This window comes from Copadichromis virginalis, linkage group LG12 (assembly GCF_057382275.1).
Source record: "Copadichromis virginalis isolate Kocher_CV1m ecotype Utaka linkage group LG12, C_Virginalis_male_GT1.1, whole genome shotgun sequence".
Classification (NCBI taxonomy): Eukaryota; Metazoa; Chordata; class Actinopteri; order Cichliformes; family Cichlidae; genus Copadichromis; species Copadichromis virginalis.
The window spans coordinates 31,309,683-31,329,008 of NC_140629.1; the positions used below are offsets into that span (position 1 = coordinate 31,309,683).

At 39.2% G+C, this 19,326-nt stretch overlaps 1 protein-coding gene across 1 annotated transcript in view; it reads left to right on the top strand.

Annotated features, from left to right (window-relative positions):
- The first annotated feature begins 3,677 nt into the window (after nt 1-3,677).
- The window catches only part of aacs (acetoacetyl-CoA synthetase), a 43,900-nt gene continuing 28,251 nt past the window's right edge, over nt 3,678-19,326 (top strand). The window contains exons 1-8 of the mRNA XM_085476061.1: nt 3,678-3,996; nt 5,013-5,116; nt 5,798-5,918; nt 6,888-7,001; nt 14,477-14,574; nt 15,163-15,277; nt 17,086-17,167; nt 17,248-17,401. Coding sequence (XP_085332187.1) covers nt 3,858-3,996; nt 5,013-5,116; nt 5,798-5,918; nt 6,888-7,001; nt 14,477-14,574; nt 15,163-15,277; nt 17,086-17,167; nt 17,248-17,401 — 927 coding nt within the window. The 5' untranslated portion in view covers nt 3,678-3,857. The remainder of the gene's footprint in view (nt 3,997-5,012; nt 5,117-5,797; nt 5,919-6,887; nt 7,002-14,476; nt 14,575-15,162; nt 15,278-17,085; nt 17,168-17,247; nt 17,402-19,326) is intronic.

Genomic DNA, 19,326 nt, shown 5'->3' on the forward strand with positions numbered 1-19,326 from the left:
ACTCTCACTGATATGATGCACTCCTATAGCTCTTATCTCTGACTACAAGTCTCAAACATTTGTTCTAATCCTTATAAAATGATTTCAAATTGAACTTTAAATCAATGTAACAAACCTCAAACTGCCCTTTGGCAGCATACTAAATGCTGCTCAGTTTGTCCAAGGTCTTGTAATCCAAGTGGACTTTGGAACGTGATATTCATTAAAAGGAGGCTTATAAACTCAAATTTAAGACCTAACAGTTTGAAATCCAAAAGCTAAATGCTCAAGGTGTTTTATCATAATATATTCACTTGACATGCATAATGCAACTCAAACCAGCCAAATCACATGGCTAAACCTGAAGATTACACATGAAAAAAGCAAACAATTTTTTTGTACTTCACTCTAAGAAAATTCATTGTAAAAGCTCTACATACACTATGTCATCCTATGTCAGTCTAAGCTGGTTAACTTGACAAAAAATATTTTCAAAATTAGGGTTGGTTACTCCGGCTTCCTCCCACCGTCCAAAGACATGCAGCTTGTGGGGATAGGTTAATTGGATAATTCAAATTGCCACTAGGTGTGAATGTGCGAGTGAATCTGAGTGTGAATGGTTGTCTGTCCCTATGTGTTAGCCCTGCGACAGACTGGCGACCTGTCCAGGGTGTACCCCGCCTCTCGCCCTATGACAGCTGGGATAGGCTCCAGCGCCCCCCGCGACCCTGAAAAGGATAAGCGGTAGCGAATGGATGGATGGATGGGTTGGTTATGCTGTAGTTAACTATAACTATATGGAATGTGTTACTTGTAAATTTTATGTTGCACAATCCAAAGACCAGTCATTGTGAAATAATTAAAAATAAAATTACAGATGTGGTCATAGCTTGTTACAAAATATGGCTGGACCACGTTAGACATACAGAGCCAAAATGTGATTACGTAGATAAAGGAAACACTGACTGTGGCGTGATGACAGGAGTCCATTTCGGGTCAAATTCAGTGACAGAAGGTTTGTCTGACTAACAATGAAGCAAGCTACCTAAAGGTCAACTCTTTCAAGTCTTTAAGGCAATCTCATATCTTGGCACAATATTTTACAACTGGACAAAATCCTTTTCAAAGCCAAAATCCACTTGATCGTGGATTTTGACCTTTAAAACAAGCAATTTAAACAAAAACAAACAAAAAAATAGAAAAGAAGAAAAGAAAAACTACATAGAAGTTGGGAGACTTTTCTTAAGTCTGAATGAAAATGTTCGTCATTGGTCATGATTTGATATCATTTATTTAAAAAAATGAATGAGGGATATTACAGATTTTATGGAACATATATGTTTCATATGGGTTTTTAGACATCAGTTTTTCAATCTATTAGGAAAATATTGAAAAAGTTACATCTAAATACAACCGTCTCCAAATGCAGTGACATTTATGCATTTAATTCTACTACAGTCAAGCTCCCAAACCAGTAATATGTTCAACTGAATAGCAACCCCTGATCACAGAATGTTTGTATAAGTTATGCTGTTGCTTTGATTCATGTACTTTCCCCATGTGAATAAAGCACCTTGTAGGTTTACGAATACATTTCTATACAACCACAATGCAAGCTGAATCTAAGTCTTATACAGTTCTGTGAAAAGTTTCCCTCCTTCCTGATTTTTAAAAGAATTTTTCTTTTGGTTTTTTGTTTTGCATATTTGTCACACTTACATGTTTCAGATCAATAAACAAATTTCAATATTAGACAAAGACAACCCAAGTAAATACAAGATGCAGTTTTAAAGCGCACATCTATCCAAACCTAACCAGGCCTGCATGGACAAAGTATGTGAAAATTTCCATTTGCTAATTGTAAACTGCCATGGAAAAAATGAATATCCATGCTTCTCAAAATGTGTAAATTCAGCAACACGTCCTTTAACCAGACTTATAAACACATATGTATTCACACACACACAAGGACACATTCGTTGTCCTTCCCTATTTGTTTTTGCCTTTTATCAAGGTATACTCAAGGCATGTTGCTAAGAGACTGAGATATAAATGCAACAAATCAAAAGACACACTGGGGCTATTCAGAGCTCCTCAAGTATTTTATTGTCTTTGTTGGCTCCAGGTAGAATGGCCATGAGGCCTTTGGTATTATAATCTGGACTCCAAAGCTAGGAAACTAGAGATTTTGACTTCATGCTTACTATCATGTGTACATGGATATTTTAAGGCTATAGATTGACATCAGTGGATTACAATTCATTTTGGGCTTGGGGATTAATATCAATATACAAATTAGTATTAATATAGTAACAGAAAAAAAACTATTGGTATATTATGTAATCTAGACTAGAACAGTCAGGACATGATACAACTATATAGTAGCTTTTCCATCACTTAATGAAAACAAGGTTGGATGACACCACCACGCAATAAGGAGTGTCGTTATTTCTCGATTCTAATTGGGCACACCCCTCAAACCGGACCCCAACATTCTTGCTCTTTGACTGGTTCAAATGCTTTTGAAACTACATCGTGAACCTAAAAGACAGCCTTCCCTTGACGCCTAGAAGCCAGTCCGTTGACAGCTATGCGCCTCCCACATAGAGCGATCTGTCGGCTGATGTGGAGCCAGTGCCCTGAGGACCAATCGAAAGCCTTCGCTTTGCGTGCGGGAGATGTTCAAGATTTCTGCAACTGCAGCTTTTGTGCGCGGGTTAAAGAATGATAACTTTTAATGAAAAGAGGCATAAAGGGCCAGTGGTGGTGGTCAGCTTTACCTCTCCAACTCCAAACTGCTCAACCCGAGCTGTCCCTCTAACATACTCAATTCTCTCAGTCTTGCACACAGCCAACAAAATTTTAACATCTTCATCTCTGCCACCTCCAGCTCTACCTCCTGTCGTTTTGTTAGCGACACTTTCTCCAAACAATACACCATAGCAGGTCTCAGTACTGTCTTGTTAACTTTCCATTTCACCCTTGGTGCTATCCTTCTATCACAAATCCCCCTTGACACTCATCTTCCACCCTGCCCATTGTCTCTTCAGTATCCCTCTTCAGCGCTGTCTATTGCTTTGAATGGTGGAATTAAGGGCTTTAAGATAATTTTTCTACCAATTTTAATCCTTGGATCTTTGACTGGCTGTCTAAAGGTGACTTAAATTCCTCTCCTCTCCAGTGCATACCTCCACCTCTCATGGTTTTCTTCGGCCTCCTTGATCATCTCATTAAGTATCAACATTTTGTCTGCAAACATCATTAAAAAATATCAACACAATAATGTAAATGATTAAGCATGAACAACAGCAGAAGGACCGTGGCAATCTGATAAATACAGTCAGTCAATGATGATGTGTTACAGGTGATCACCAATATATTGCTCAGAATTTGCTTGTTACTGTTGCATATTTGCATCATATCAACATTTTATTTAACATGTATTGATGAAAAATATAATATTTTGGTCAGGTGTAAGGCCTCCTTCTTCAGAATCATCGTTATTTATTTAAGATAGGATTAAAAGTGTGCATATATGCCTATTGTGACGTCTGAAAGAAACGAATTAGGAACTGTTGCTTGCATTCTTCGTAACACTATCAAACACTTGTCAACCAAAGTCGATCTTGAACCGAACTTGCCCTGCTACGTGACGACGCCGGGGCGTGGCCTCTCAGTTTTCCTAGGCAGCCCCACGCTCTCCGCTGACAGTGAGCGTAGCTACTGTCACGCACTGGAGTGTGGTACCATTCAATCTGAGAGGTTAGCCTGTGATCTAATTTACCCAGAGCAGTCACCTCAGGAGCACTTAGCTTTTATACGACGCTCGGGACTAGTTTTAACTCGTTGTTAACAGGCGACAAAGGGACTTGACAAAGATGTCCAAAGACACGGAAGGAAAGAGTGAGAAAATTATGGATATGGAGAGCAAGGTTCTGTGGTACCCGGATTCTAAGAGGAACACACAGATGGATAAGTTTAGGATACAGGTCAACCAGGACTACGGGCTTAATCTGGGTGAGTGGGGTCAGAGGGAGGGAGCCAGACAGGCTCCAGAGTAGGTGTGCTGGAGAGAATACAAGTCGGATTATTGAGCCTACGAAGCTGCATAACTCAGCCAGATAGAAAAACAGAAACGAGCAGCATCTCTCCCTTTTGCTATGTGTCAGTTCATGTTTTAAAGGCAGTACGTTACCTCACAATCGGCACAGTCTAGTGATGGCTTGCGTGGAGCATTTCAAGCTAGCTTATTGCCATTTGAACACATGTAAAGAACATGTATAGGCGGTGAATCAGCATAAACAAATCTACGAATTTATTGTCTTAGAAGAGTTTTATTAAGGATGACCTACAACCACTCTGACACTCCCTGTTCAGTAATTATTAGCCGTTTACAAGCCTGTGGTGTTTGAATTACTTCCAGCTCGGAACTGAAAGACTGCGCCTGCAGAGCTGCCAGGATGGAAGAGAGCGGCCTGTTTCAATGGTCTTTCTAGTACCGTGACATTTTAAAGAAACAGGATTAAAGGAATGCTGAAAAACACGGTCAGCCGGCTAATGAATAAGTAGAGAGGAGACGAGGATAGGATTGATACATCAGTGTAGATAGCCGGAAGGAATGTGTAATTGAAACAATAAAAATAGTATCATCCTATTTTCAACGTGCTGATATCCAGATTTCTATTTTCCTTAATCTGGTGTTCCTAATTTCACCAGGTGTTCTGATCCTTACAGTATTCCTACAGTGATTAAGTAGATCTCATGGACAGCAAAACCTTTCCTGTAAATAAAAAGATCTAGTTTTCAGGAATAAGGACCACTTCTCTCTGCTGAAGGTTTTCCCAGATAAATTGCAATTTTATTTTGAGTAAGGATTTAGGAAAGAAGAGATACCAAAATGTTTCATATCAACATGTTTCAGTTGGTCTAAGCCTAAGGGGTGCTTACACTAACGTTTCCTCTTATCTCTACAATAATACAATAAAAATTGGAAACTTTTGTTCTCAAATAATGACGAATCTTTTGTCTTCTAGCCAACTACAGTGACCTGTACCAGTGGTCAGTGGACTCCTACCCAGAGTTCTGGGGAGAGGTTTGGCGCTTTTGTGGAGTCGTGAGCTCAAAGCCATATGAAGAGGCGAGTCCAACCTTCATGTATGGCATAACCTAAAAATGGGAATAGAAACATGTGTGTATTTCTTATCCCAGTTTTAAAGCCAAAGACTACATTTCTAAACAGTTTAGGTCACTAAAACATATAATATTTGATATTTTACTGTACATCAATATAATGGTCATGCTAAACTGAAAACCCAACTAGAATTGAAGTAAGGTTCAGTGATTTTAAATTATGATAATTATATAATTTCCTGTTTCATCGTCTTAATGCTGCTTAGTTCCAGGATATACCCTCTGACGTGGGTGTGTGAGGTAATAAATAGTGTCTCACACCGTAGTGTGTAGTTCACACGCCCCTTCTGTACACATGGTTAATGTTTCCTCTTCACTCTTTTGTCTAAGCAGACAATAAATAGAGGACAGGCAAGCAATTAGCCAGTCAATCAAACGTTTTGTTACAGTCTTGCACTGTGGGCTGCACTGTTATATCCCAGTGTTGCCTTGGAGTTTTCTAGGAAATTGTTTATCTTACTTTTTAAATTTTGTCCGCAATTCTTAAATTTTGTTGCAAATACAGTAAAAAAACAGAAAAGGAGAGCATAGCAGTTGTGAAACATTATTGTCTGGACAATTTCACGAGAAAGATAGAAAGCATCAGAGCTTCTCTGATGTGTCGCTCCCCTCCGTGTGTTTTTATCAGGTGGTGGATGTATCCAAACGCATCTCAGATGTTCCCGAGTGGTTTAAAGGAGCTCGGCTCAACTACGCTGAGAACCTGCTCAAACATGCAGACCATGACAAAGTGGCTCTCTACGCTGCAAGTATGTATATACTTAAGAGTATATTATGCTGATGAAGGTATAAGAAATTAAAAAGGACAGTTCTGCACCGGGATTTATGATGCTTTAATGGGGGATAACTTCCCTAATCCTGGCGCCAACTCCACACATGTTAATGGGAATTTTTAAAATGACACCACAAGGCACCGTATCACACAGATTGTAATTACTTAGTGATTTATTTGATTTTCGTGTGTGTTTGAGCTTTTTTTGTGGAGAGTTGGGAGGGTAGTTGGGCACAGGATTGATGCGTTGTTGTGCATGAAGCTTCATACGTCACTTTGTTATTAGATTAACGGTTCTCTGTCAGGTACTAATGGATAGGTCTGCTTTTATTGCTATGTGTGCATATATATATGAGGCGAAGTGGGCCCTTGCTCCTGTGTGCAAGCTCCCTCAGGAGCTGTAACACAATTATAAGAAGCCCCATTGGTCACAATGCTGTGCAGCCTCTAAATGTCAGTAAACTATTACTTAGAGAGATAAGAGGACTCTTCCTGTCTGTGGTACTGGATGATGTTGCTCTTTCTTTCTTTCTTAAAAATCTTATCTTACCCATATAACTCAATTTTCTGGAATGTGCGAGATGCCAGGTTATGACATCAGATACACTGGGCAGTCACTACCAACTTTTTTTTTGAATGAGAAGGATAACAGGTGCAAAGGGGCATGTGATCTTCTTGTTCTACCCTAACCAAGCAGTTGTAAGAGGCTAAACCTAACCAAATAGTTTTAGTGCTTAAACTCAACCAGTGGTAGAAAAAGGCTTTTGAAGCTGATAAACCTGCAATATGTGCACCACTCCTCTTGCAACTTTATTGCAACAATATCAAAAATCAAGTGATTAAATTCCTGTTTACTGATTTGCATATTAACCTTTTGGATGTTACAAAAATGTATTTTTGTTTCTGTGTAGGTGTCTTAAATTTACTTTGTGTTTTTGTCTATCAGAGGAGGCAAATGAGGAAATTGTGAAGGTGACTTTTGGAGAACTGAGGCGTGATGTGGCGTTGTTTGCTGCAGCCATGAGGAAGATGGGAGTCCAGACTGGAGACAGGGTCGTAGGTGAGTCTCGTGTTTAAAGCCTGGTAGCCACACACTGGTTGATAGCTCATAAATTAGTTCACTGTGATGTATTAGTTTGTTTCCATTTAACTCCTGTCCTTTACAACCTCTTCACTTCATCCCTTACTTCTCTGTCAGTGTGTTCCATGTACTCACTGGGAAGGTTGGCTGGCTGTTTTGGCTCAGGTTGCAGCCTCTTTCTGAATGGCACCATTTATTTTTTCAAAGTTCATATTTGTATAGGGAGGTGCTTGGTTTTTTTCAGCCACCACCATTAAGTTTGTTCATATAGAGTTAAGAGTTCAACCTTCCAGTGAACAGTAATCTTAAAAGTTGTAATGCAGTTGTTTACATCTCTCAAGTCATTTTTTTAAATTAAGTATTTTATTTTTTACAATCTGGGTTTCTTTTGCAAGTTTGTCTGTATCACTGCTGCTGGCTGCGGAAACATACACTGGGCTATCTGGCGATTAGATACGTTGGAGTTTTCAAGCACAGACTGTGGACTTGGTGTGTGGCGAACTTATTATCAGCATCATTCCAGTCTGATTATAGCTGTTGTAGTACTTATGATTAATTAAAAAAATTACATTTACAAGATCCAGATGAGTATCATTAAATAATGAGACTACCTTTTGTTTTGTTTTGGGTTTTTTTTGCCACCATAAAGTTTTTGAATTGTTCGTCATTTCTTCACCTGCAGTGGGTTCATACTTTAAAGGTGAAGCATGGTTCGCTACACTGAGCCTTATCAGTCACTGTCTGTGTTTCATTATGTGGTATGTAACAAAAATCCAACAATGACACGGCACTTGCCATTTTCTTAGGTACATCTGTTCAACTGCTTATTAAACCAAATATCTAATCAATCTCCCAATCACACTGGAGCAACTCCGTGCTTTTCAGCACGTAGGCATGGCCAGGGCAGCCTGCTGAAGTTCAAACTGAGCATCAGATATGGGAAGAAAGTTGTTTTAAGTGACTTTGAACATGGCGTGGTTGCTAGTGCCAAAAGGTATTCCTGAGAATGTCTGAGTATTTCAGAACCTGCTGATCTCCTGGGATTCACCCACACAACCATCTCAAAGAGAATGGTCTTCATAGAAAAGGGGGGGAAAAGGGAACATCCAGTGAGCGTCACTTCTGTGGGTGAAAATGCTTTGTTCATGAGAGAGGTCAGAGGAGACTGGTCAGATTGCTTCAAGCTGATGGCAAAGCAAGTCAAATAATCACTCATTTCAACAAAGATATGCAGAAGAGCATCTGTAAAAACGTGGAACCTTGAAGCAGCTTGGCTACAGCAAGAGAAGACCACAGTAGGTCCCACTCCTGTCTAAGAAGGAAGCTAAGAATAAGAAACTGAGGCTACAGTGCGCATGGGCTCAGAAAAATTGGACAATAGAAGATTGTTTAAATGTCAGAACATATCTGAGTATTGTTGCTGACTGTGTCCATCCCTTTATGGCCACAGCGTACCCATTATATGATGGTTGCTTCCAGAAGGATAATGTACCATATTACAAAGCTCAAAAATCTAAGACTGTCTGAATATAACAGTAAATTCACTCTATTCACCATCAGATCAGATCTCAGTCCAATAGAGCACCTTTGGGATGTTTGGGATGTGGCAGACTGGTAGATGTCATGGAAATGAGTGTCTATTAACATGTCTATACTGTGGTATTATCAGGGAGTTCAGTTATGCTAGGATTTTTCAGATCTTAGTATGTGTAACAAAATATTCTGACCATCATCAGTAGGGTGCTAGAATCCAAAGTCATAAAATAAATCAAGGAGGGGTTTCTGCTTTTGTTACAAGGCAACAATGTGGTAAATCTCTAAGACTGTTTATGAGCTTATTGTTTGGTTTCTGAGCTGGTCCTGTTGAGGAACGGTCAGGGTGTATATGAAAGGTTCTGGCTATGTGTGTTCAGAAGGAAGACGAATATTGCGGTAGGGAGATCCATTAGCTAAATGACCTGTTCTCTATGGGAATCTCATTAAAAAGAAGAGAAGGATGGAGAAGGGCAGAGGGGGGCTAGAGAAACAGGGAAAAGGAGAGAGACCAGCTACATCATTCCTTTTTTCTCCTTTATCCCAATTACTTTCCTCGCATGTCTAAACAAGAGTGTGTGTGTGTGTGTGTGTGTGTGTGTTCAAAGTGTTTAAGACAGAAATGTCCTTGTCCCCCAAGTTGTGACTGAAATGTCTTGTCAGTGTCTGTAATCCAGGAGATATATAAGCACTTAGCTGATGAAGCCTGGCATGCTTTATAGTGGACCCTGGGCCAAACGCGCGCGCACACACACACACACACACACACACACACACACACACACACACACACACACACGTATTCTCCCTTTCATGTGCTTTTCATTGCTCTCCTTGGTCGCTTTAACTTCAGCATAATCCTACACTCTGTTAAGAAGCCCCTATCTTGCATGACCACCATTCAGCCGCTACTTCTTTTGATTTTTGTGTTATTTAAACACATACTAAAACTAAACTAAGTATACGGAGAATAAGTGTGTTTCAGTTCTAGCAATTGCAGTGTAGTTGCATTTATGTATTAAGCTAAAACAAACAGAAGGTTTAAAAAAAATTGCTATTGGCTACCCTGTTAGACTTCCTTGTCCAAGAATAGTTTGGTTTTAATTTGGTTGGTTTTAATACTAATATTAATATTAAAAAAACAAAAGGTTCTTATGTTACCTTACTACTACTGAGAAGTATTAGATCACATCTCTAAAATAAAATTTGTTTTATTTATTTTTATTTTATTATTGTTAATTGTAGTAACGTCTCTGGTTTTACAGATCAATTTTGACTCGTGCGTATTTACTTTAAGAAAAGGGTTTTTAAAAAAAGTGTTTCTATTTTTTTTAAAAAATGTTTTGTTTTGGACAATATTAAACACCAGTGTTGGTGTCTATAAAAACACATGTTGAAGAAAGTGGAGTGGTGTCCTTTACCTGCAAAATTTCAGGGGGCAGCTCAGATTAAAATCTATTTGCTTGGTTGTGTTTTTATTTTGCTCACCATGGTACGTTTCCTCCTGAGAAGTTCTTGTCCAACATCATAGATGGCAAACAAATTGTTACATGTGATATTGTGACCCCTGCAGTCCAGTAGTCATATCAAGGACTAGACGTTTTCCTTTCATTTTCTCAAGGAATGCCACTCGCAGGTTTGCCTTTTCCAAAACTTCCAGTCCTCTTCAATTCCATGCATAGCTGGTTTTTGATTGCATCACATTATGTCATATTCTCCTGACTTGCTGAGCATTTATTGCCAGAAGGAGCATTTTCCATGGAAAGGGGCAAAATATTCATCTACTGTCACCTCTGGCTTTGGGTTGAACATCAGTGAAAGGAGCTGGATCCATCTCTTCCGTATATCCCTAATGTGAGCAAGCTTGTCAGATGTTGCTGTTGTTGTAAAATCTGAGGACGCTTGATATTATTCTAAAGGTCTGAAGTGATATTGTTGCCTGGAAAATTTGGTCTTTAAGTGATGATGTATGAACACTGCTTCTGGGTCCAAACTACTCTGTTTATTAAGGCTGTTGTGTTTTTAACATGTTTTAATGCTCTGTATCTTGTTCTATTTAATCTGAACAAGCCCCTAAAAAAAGGCAGTAATCATTGTTGGCCTCTCTCGGTTTTTATTACCACTATTCATTTTAAAGCTCAGTTTTTAAAACCTTACCATGTAACTACAGCCCAGCCCATGCAGCAGTAAATGAATGACTAACCTCGTCTTGTGGATGGATTATCTCAGTTGTTCTCCCGACTAAATTTTAGTCCGTTTACAGCATCTTTTTCCTGCCATGCAATTACATTTGTCCCTAACCATCGGGAACCCTCACGTTAACTTTTACTGAATGGAAAAAAGTTAGTGTTCATCCTCATGCTTCACTGTGTTTATATGAATGCTTACCATAGCTGTGTAGCTATCCACCATGTAGCACATCATTATAGACCAGCTACCTCAACTTTGGTAGCCCTACAGAACGTCACCGTTGTTTAGTTTTTTATCTTCATTTATGCTGGAAACAATATCAGAGCTGTACGTTTTAAATTTTTAAGAAATCCCTCAGTCAGATCATTGTATGTTATGTTTGGGTGAAAACTAGCGATCCAACTCCCTGCTAACGTCTAACTCCGTTAAATTTCATAAATTCTGTTTTCGAGGATGCCTGGATGTTAAACTTGATCGTTACACCTGGTGGAGCAGCCTCACTGATCATTTTTATTAAAGGTGAAAAACAGTTTTTAACTCTCAGTGATGCTGCAGTGTTTGTTTGACTTTGGGACCTGAAGCGGAGTTTGGATCCGGAAACAGCTCATGAACTCAAACTTAAAGACCAGATAGTTCTGCCTGTTGATGTTTCCCAGTGATTATCAGTGGTGTCGTTGCTGGATCTGTACATTCCATCAAAAGGAACACCAGTATAGGGCTTCAGGTAGGGCTGTTCGATATAACGATATATATCGGATGATGTCTATCGTTTCCTAGCACGCTATCGTTAGTTTCGTGTTGTTGCAAATAAACTGTTTACAGCAATATCTTTTCATCGTTTTGATCGTAACTGTAGTGGCTATATTCATTTCTTAAAGTTCTTTCTTTCTTATATTTAATATAACCACACTACAGACGGACAAGCACCTGTTTTTACGTGTTGTCGTTAGCAACAATGATGGTAAAACCATCGCGTGGCTCCGCCGTCCGCTTGTTTGTTTTCCACGTAAACCTTTCACTATAAAGCTCAAGATCCTGTTGAGACTTTTCAAAATAAACTGAATCCGGTGAATGAGTATGCAGAGAATTTACGGATGAGAAGCAAAAAAGAGCCGTCAAGTGCTAAAAAAATAGACTCAAACGTTAGAACAGGCCTTTCGCCACAGTACACCGTGTAATAAATACTCACAAAGAAAACGGCGGCCGTTACAACCTATGTCTAAAAATGTGTAGTTTCATCATGCATCAGTTAAAACACTCGACTCCAGCTACACGACGCCCATCTGGAAACACTTCATGCAAGTCGAGCTGCCCGAGATTCACAGAATTTACAGAAAATGTTACATTTTTGTGATTTATATCGTTGTCAGGACGATAAATGTCTCATATCGGGATATGAGATTTTGGTCATATCGCACAGCCCTTTTATTCATCATCACTGTCATTCTAAATGTCGCCATTGACTTTTTTTCCTTCAAGGTCTGTGATAGCAGGGGTGACTTTCTTTGGTGACAATAGCATAAACCGATCAAAACATGTCTTGGTGTCACTTATTCTTGTCACAGCAAACTGGGTAATGCCAGGGGTCATTTATACCCCTGGCATTACCCAGGGGTACATGTACCTCCTGGCTTACATGTTGCCCTGCCATGTAAGCCAGGAGGTACTGGATCCAAAAGATATAACCACTTGGATTTGTATGTTTCAGCAGAAGCAGGAGCAGCTTCAGCACCTGTTACCTCCTTATCAGATGTATCTATATTTATCTAAATCGTCGTCCTGCTCAGAAAGAGGGTCATCCATATTGCTGTTGATGCAGAAGATATGATCCAGAGCTTGATTTGTTGTAAATCTTCTTATTTTTGTATGCTACAGCCTGGAGATTTGTACTCTGCAAGTCACCAACTAAACTGAGTTGGTCCGTACATTACATATCTGTACATTTCCATCTGGAGATTTTCAGTGAGGCAGTGGGGATAAAGGGGGCTGTTTGTTCAGGGAAGGAGACAAACAGGTAAATAGAGAAGCCCCTAACTTCTCTCTGACAGTGTTGGTGAGCTCAGAGTGTGTTCATGATTTCAGTTTTAGCACTTTGATTTTTTTTTTATAGTGTTATATTATAACTGGTTCAAAACCGACAACACAAATATCCTAATTTTCACCAGAGGATTTTATAATTTAATGAAATTGTTCTTTTCTTTTTTTGTTTTGTTTAAATAAAGTTTAATTTGAGACTCCTGACAAAGTCAAAAAGCCTTGATGCAATAAAATGAATTTAAAAAGCACTTATCTACAAAACTTAAAAACGGGAATCACTTCACTCAGCAATTCCCAGCTTATTTAAAACCTTGCAGGCTGTATTCAGTATATAGTTTTCAGTTTTACCCAGGTATTTACTTAAATAATTCTTTTGTTTTAGAAAAGAAAGCATCATCGAATCCTAGTATCCAGTGTGGTTAAACAACTGCATCACACTAAAGTGCTTATTGTCAACATGAGGAGAAATTTGTCTCTAATTCATTGCCAACATGCACGTATACTTGACAGCTTAGCATGCATGAATAAACAGGTAGGGCAGTGTGTTACACTGATGCGTAAGCAATACTCTCACAGTGTAACAAAGTAGTCTTTCATAATAACAGCCACAGAGGTCGTCAAACAGGATTTTGTAGTAAGAATATGATCCGTGACGTAATTTGCTCCCGGCTAAGGTAAGGAGATATTAGTCTAGGAGCCAACATAGCAGGGTGGTGATCTGTCAGCCCAAGATGTTATCAGGCAGTATCAGCATCCTTGTTGCAGCAAGAGTATGCATAACAACCATAAAAATCAATTTATACATGGAGATTATCAATATAGTTGCTATTTGTCTTTGACCAGTCAGCTTGTCTAGCAGGAACTACCAGTTGTTTTATGTTTTATTAGTTTAGATAAGACACATTATTAACAGCTCTATGTTTAAAGGTAGCATGGTAGCTCCAGTCATGTGTTTATTGCTACTTTGTCATGCATGTCATAATGATCTAGCTTTTTTCCTGCTCAAATGAAACATTGATCACCAAAAATCAAATGCAGTAGATTTGGTAATTTTCTGAACTTTTATGATGACTGGAGGCTGGAGGGAAGTTAATTTGAACAGTTTACAGTGGGATTGTCCCAAAAACACAAAATTAATTATTTCTTCTTTAATTATTCTCTGTGGGCTTGACTTAGTCACCATTTCACTTATTGATCTGGGAATATGTCACTGCAAGACAGTAGTTATGGTCTCAGTTCAACTTGTTCAGAATGAAATATGCCAGAGTATTTCCTCGCTCTTCTTTGTATCCAGATTGTTTTATTTCACTGTCTCTCTCTCTACTAGTGTTTCTTCTTCATTTCTTTGATGTTTTCCAATATTCTGTCATTTAAGTGTGTCATTTATGTGAACTGACTGTGAAGTTTTTCAGTATGACTACAGATAAGACTACAAAAGACCAGCTGTTTTATTGTACTAATATTGGATAGCATATGACTACAGAGCTTGACAAACAAAGCTAATTTTTGCTGCTTTGAAATCAGATTAATCTATGTGCATTCTGTCTCTGAAGTGTTCACTGTGTACTTTTACTACTTTTCTATATCTTTATATTTTTAAAAGTCATCATATTGATGCAAATTTTTTAATAAGGAAACCTTCATTTAAAATTCTGCACTGAACTGTATTATCATCCTCTCTCTTCCCGTGTTAGGCTACCTACCCAATGGTATCCACGCAGTGGAGGCAATGTTAGCAGCAGCCAGCATCGGAGCTATTTGGAGCTCAACATCTGTTGACTTTGGAGTCAATGTAAGGACTTTCCTTTATTTCTTAATTTATATATATTTGAGTCAGACTTTTATTCCCCTCTGCTGTATTAAAGCTGTAATAAACCAGCTGTATTTAATCTGACATCTTAGATGTAGTTTATATATTTGTGGATGTAAGTTAGGTAGTAGTATACCTGTAGCAGTATTAGGGTTGTTGTATTATATTTCCTCTTGGTCTTTCATCTGCTCTTATTGGAGGATCGGGAAGTAAACCTTGCCTTTGAGATTTCTTTCCCAAAAGTCTTTTTTTGCCTTTGGTCTCGGTATTTTTTGAGCTTCTACTCCCCCTACTGGCAGATCCGAGAATTACCATTGCAACCATGAAACAAACCTGTGGATTTGGATTCTGCTCTACTCTTGTTTCCTTTTTGTTATAAAATGTTTTTATTTTATTATGTATGTTATTATTCTATTTTATTATTGTATTCCATTATTATTCTAGGGGGGTTGTTTGTTTGTTTATATGTTTGTTTTTTCTCTGGAAGGTGTGTGTTTTTCTCAGAAATAAGGGTTTTATGTATATTTGTTAAATTCCTAAATTTGAACTCTGTCCTTCTCTTTTTTTCAGGGTGTCCTTGACAGGTTTTCTCAAATTCAGCCTAAACTGATCTTCTCTGTTGCTGCTGTAGTGTACAATGGGAAAACACACGACCACATGGAAAAGCTAATTAGTGTTGTGAAAGGTTGGTTTTCATATTGGAGAAAGACATTTACCAGCAAATTATGTATATATATACATGTATGTACAGTGGGGCAAAAAAGTATTTAGTCAGCCACCGATTGTGCAAGTTCCCCCACCTAAAATGATGACAGAGGTCAGTAATTTGCACCAGAGGTACACTTCAACTGTGAGAGACAGAATGTGAAAAAAAATCCATGAATCCACATGGTAGGATTTGTAAAGAATTTATTCGTAAATCAGGGTGGAAAATAAGTATTTGGTCAATAACAAAAATACAACTCAATACTTTGTAACATAACCTTTGTTGGCAATAACAGAGGTCAAACGTTTACTATAGGTCTTTACCAGGTTTGCACACACAGTAGCTGGTATTTTGGCCCATTCCTCCATGCAGATCTTCTCGAGAGCAGTGATGTTTTGGGGCTGTCGCCGAGCAACACGGACTTTCAACTCCCGCCACAGATTTTCTATGGGGTTGAGGTCTGGAGACTGGCTAGGCCACTCCAGGACTTTCAAATGCTTCTTACGGAGCCACTCCTTTGTTGCCCGGGCGGTGTGTTTTGGATCATTGTCATGTTGGAAGACCCAGCCTCGTTTCATCTTCAAAGTTCTCACTGATGGAAGGAGGTTTTGGCTCAAAATCTCACGATACATGGCCCCATTCATTCTGTCCTTAACACGGATCAGTCGTCCTGTCCCCTTGGCAGAAAAACAGCCCCATAGCATGATGTTTCCACCCCCATGCTTCACAGTAGGTATGGTGTTCTTGGGATGCAACTCAGTATTCTTCTTCCTCCAAACACGACGAGTTGAGTTTATACCAAAAAGTTCTACTTTGGTTTCATCTGACCACATGACATTCTCCCAATCCTCTGCTGTATCATCCATGTGCTCTCTGGCAAACTTCAGACGGGCCTGGACATGCACTGGCTTCAGCAGCGGAACACGTCTGGCACTGCGGGATTTGATTCCCTGCCGTTGTAGTGTGTTACTGATGGTGACCTTTGTTACTTTGGTCCCAGCTCTCTGCAGGTCATTCACCAGGTCCCCCCGTGTGGTTCTGGGATCTTTGCTCACCGTTCTCATGATCATTTTGACCCCACGGGATGAGATCTTGCGTGGAGCCCCAGATCGAGGGAGATTATCAGTGGTCTTGTATGTCTTCCATTTTCTGATGATTGCTCCCACAGTTGATTTTTTCACACCAAGCTGCTTGCCTATTGTAGATTCACTCTTCCCAGTCTGGTGCAGGTCTACAATACTTTTCCTGGTGTCCTTCGAAAGCTCTTTGGTCTTGGCCATGGCGGAGTTTGGAGTCTGACTGTTTGAGGCTGTGGACAGGTGTCTTTTATACAGATGATGAGTTCAAACAGGTGCCATTCATACAGGTAACGAGTGGGGGACAGAAAAGCTTCTTACAGAAGACGTTACAGGTCTGTGAGAGCCAGAGATTTTCCTTGTTTGAGGTGACCAAATACTTATTTTCCACCCTGATTTACGAATAAATTCTTTACAAATCCTACCATGTGGATTCATGGATTTTTTTTTCACATTCTGTCTCTCACAGTTGAAGTGTACCTCTGGTGCAAATTACTGACCTCTGTCATCATTTTAAGTGGGGGAACTTGCACAATCGGTGGCTGACTAAATACTTTTTTGCCCCACTGTATGTATGTATGTATGTATGTATGTATGTATGTTTACTGACAGTAGTTACAAATCAGAATTTCTGCGCAACTTGCTGGCTTTAACTATGTTTGAGGATTAAAGAGAATATAAAACATTAGCCTTTTTCGCTCTTTCTTCTAGGTTTGCCAGACTTGCAGAAAGTCATTGTGATTCCTTACGCTCGCACCAAACATGAAACTGACCTTTCCAAAATCCCCAACAGGTGTGTGTCTGTAAATATAATTACACTGTTTTTAAACTGAGAAACAAAAAGAGACATGCTCTACGTCTATTTTTTCACAGTGTATTTATGGATGACTTTTTGGCATCTGGGCGTGGCGAGGGTGACCAGTTCCCTCAGTTGGAATTTGAGCAGCTTCCCTTCAATCATCCTCTTTTTATCATGTATTCCTCTGGAACCACAGGAGCTCCTAAATGTATGGTCCACTCTACTGGGGTAAGAAACACAATGGCTTGCACTTGCTCTGAATTAAAAGTCTTTAGTTTAAATACACAAATACACAGTATTTTTCACATACATAAACACAAGCACACTGCTGATAACTATATAATAAAAAAAATCACAATGCCATCACTGATTAAAGCTCATGGGTTGCTGTGTATGCTTGTTTGTCCTTGTATAACATAAAACATAATTGCTGTTTTTGTAGCTCATGCTTTGTTAATGCTCCACAAGGGGTAGAGGCAGAGGCAGCTGTCTCACTTACTTAGAAAAAACCCACTCTGGTCACATCTGTTTGCAAAGCTCTCCTGGGCTGACCCATGTGTAAAGAGTCTGATCCTCTCTAAAAGACTAGATTAATGTTTTCAAGAAGACAAATAGGGAAAATCTTAAGGAAGCATTTGTTCAGTAAAACATCACATCATCATTAGTCAAACATCAGCGCATCAGTCAGCAGATTGCAGATTGATGCCCAGTTGTCATGAGATTATGGATTGCTGGATTTCCATCTTGTCAACATTGAAAGCATTTCTCATTTATGCTGTTAAACTTTAAAACAGAATAAAAAAAAATCATTTAGTTGCTGGATGATTTGTGATGTGTGCTATAGAAATAAAATGTCCGCGATTACACACATCCTGCTTAATATGAGAAAAAACTGTTTTTATGACTTGGCAAAATATGAAGGCTTATTAATGTTATGATATTCATTGTGTGAGTGCAGATTACTTCATAGTCTTATATGTATTGTTCTTTTTTGAAAGGGCATTAATCCAATTTATTATTTTTTAATGCTGTTGAACATCTTACTGAGATCACTTTTAGCATCCTAACAAAGCAGCTCCAGTAAGACATCTGCTGAAGTGGTCTGTCGTTTCATTCCGCTTCCCAACACAAGGTGGCAGCAGACCTCCATCAGCAGATCCTAAAAAAGGTTACTTGCTCTCCAGAGAGTGCATGAATGACATTTCCCTGCAACATACCACATCAGAGGTAGGGCTAGTGTGAGAAGAATATTTGATTTCAAAAAGACCACTGGACTTGGAAAGCTGGAGCACTCACCATTTCAAAAGGTTTAACCCACTCAAACAAATGCATTCATGCATTTTCACTAAACAGTTGGTCTTGCACTCTGTCTGTCTGAGGGAAGTCTCCCCCCAAAAACAGAATTTTTTTAGGACTTTTTCCGTTATCTTGTAATAAAATAATTGCGACATAAGAATACAACAGCGAGTTAGGCTCAGCATATGAACCAGAAGAAATGGAAAGCATACTCTGAGAGAATGTGAAAGGTTTCTTACCGAGGGCTCAGGTACACTACAAGCCACATTCCAACAGCACTTTATTCTTTAAAGGCTTTTACCTGTCATGCACACACTCACATCCTGATGGGTGCATCAAGAGCAATTTAGGGTTTGGTATTTTGCCCAAGGCCAACTTGACAGCCGGGGATCAAACCACTGACCTTCCGATTAGTAGATGACCCGCTCTACCACCTGAGACACAGCTGTGCGGTTCTTAAAAAAGAAAAAAATTCAATTACATTTTTAATGGGCTCATACTTTGCCTCTCTGCACCCAGTTTTTTTCCTTTCGTCCTTTTGCTGCTTCCAACTTGGCTTTTAGTCTCTCACCTTCCTTTCACATTGGTTTTATGCTCTAAACTTGCATTCCTTTTTCTTAGTTCTTCTTTTAAGATCCTCATCAGGTTAGTTTCCCTCTGCTTTCCCTTCTCTCTCCTACAGTATAGCTTCCTTTTCTTTCTTTCCCTTATTGTCTCTCGCTCTGTCCCCTTCTCTTTCCTTTGCCCCCACCCCCCCTTTCTCCCCTTGCAGCCGATAATTGGACAGTAATGCGTTGGTGAAAACATTTCGTACTGTGACGCTGGCAGTCCTCTCTGGCTCAGCCAATTAGCCTGGG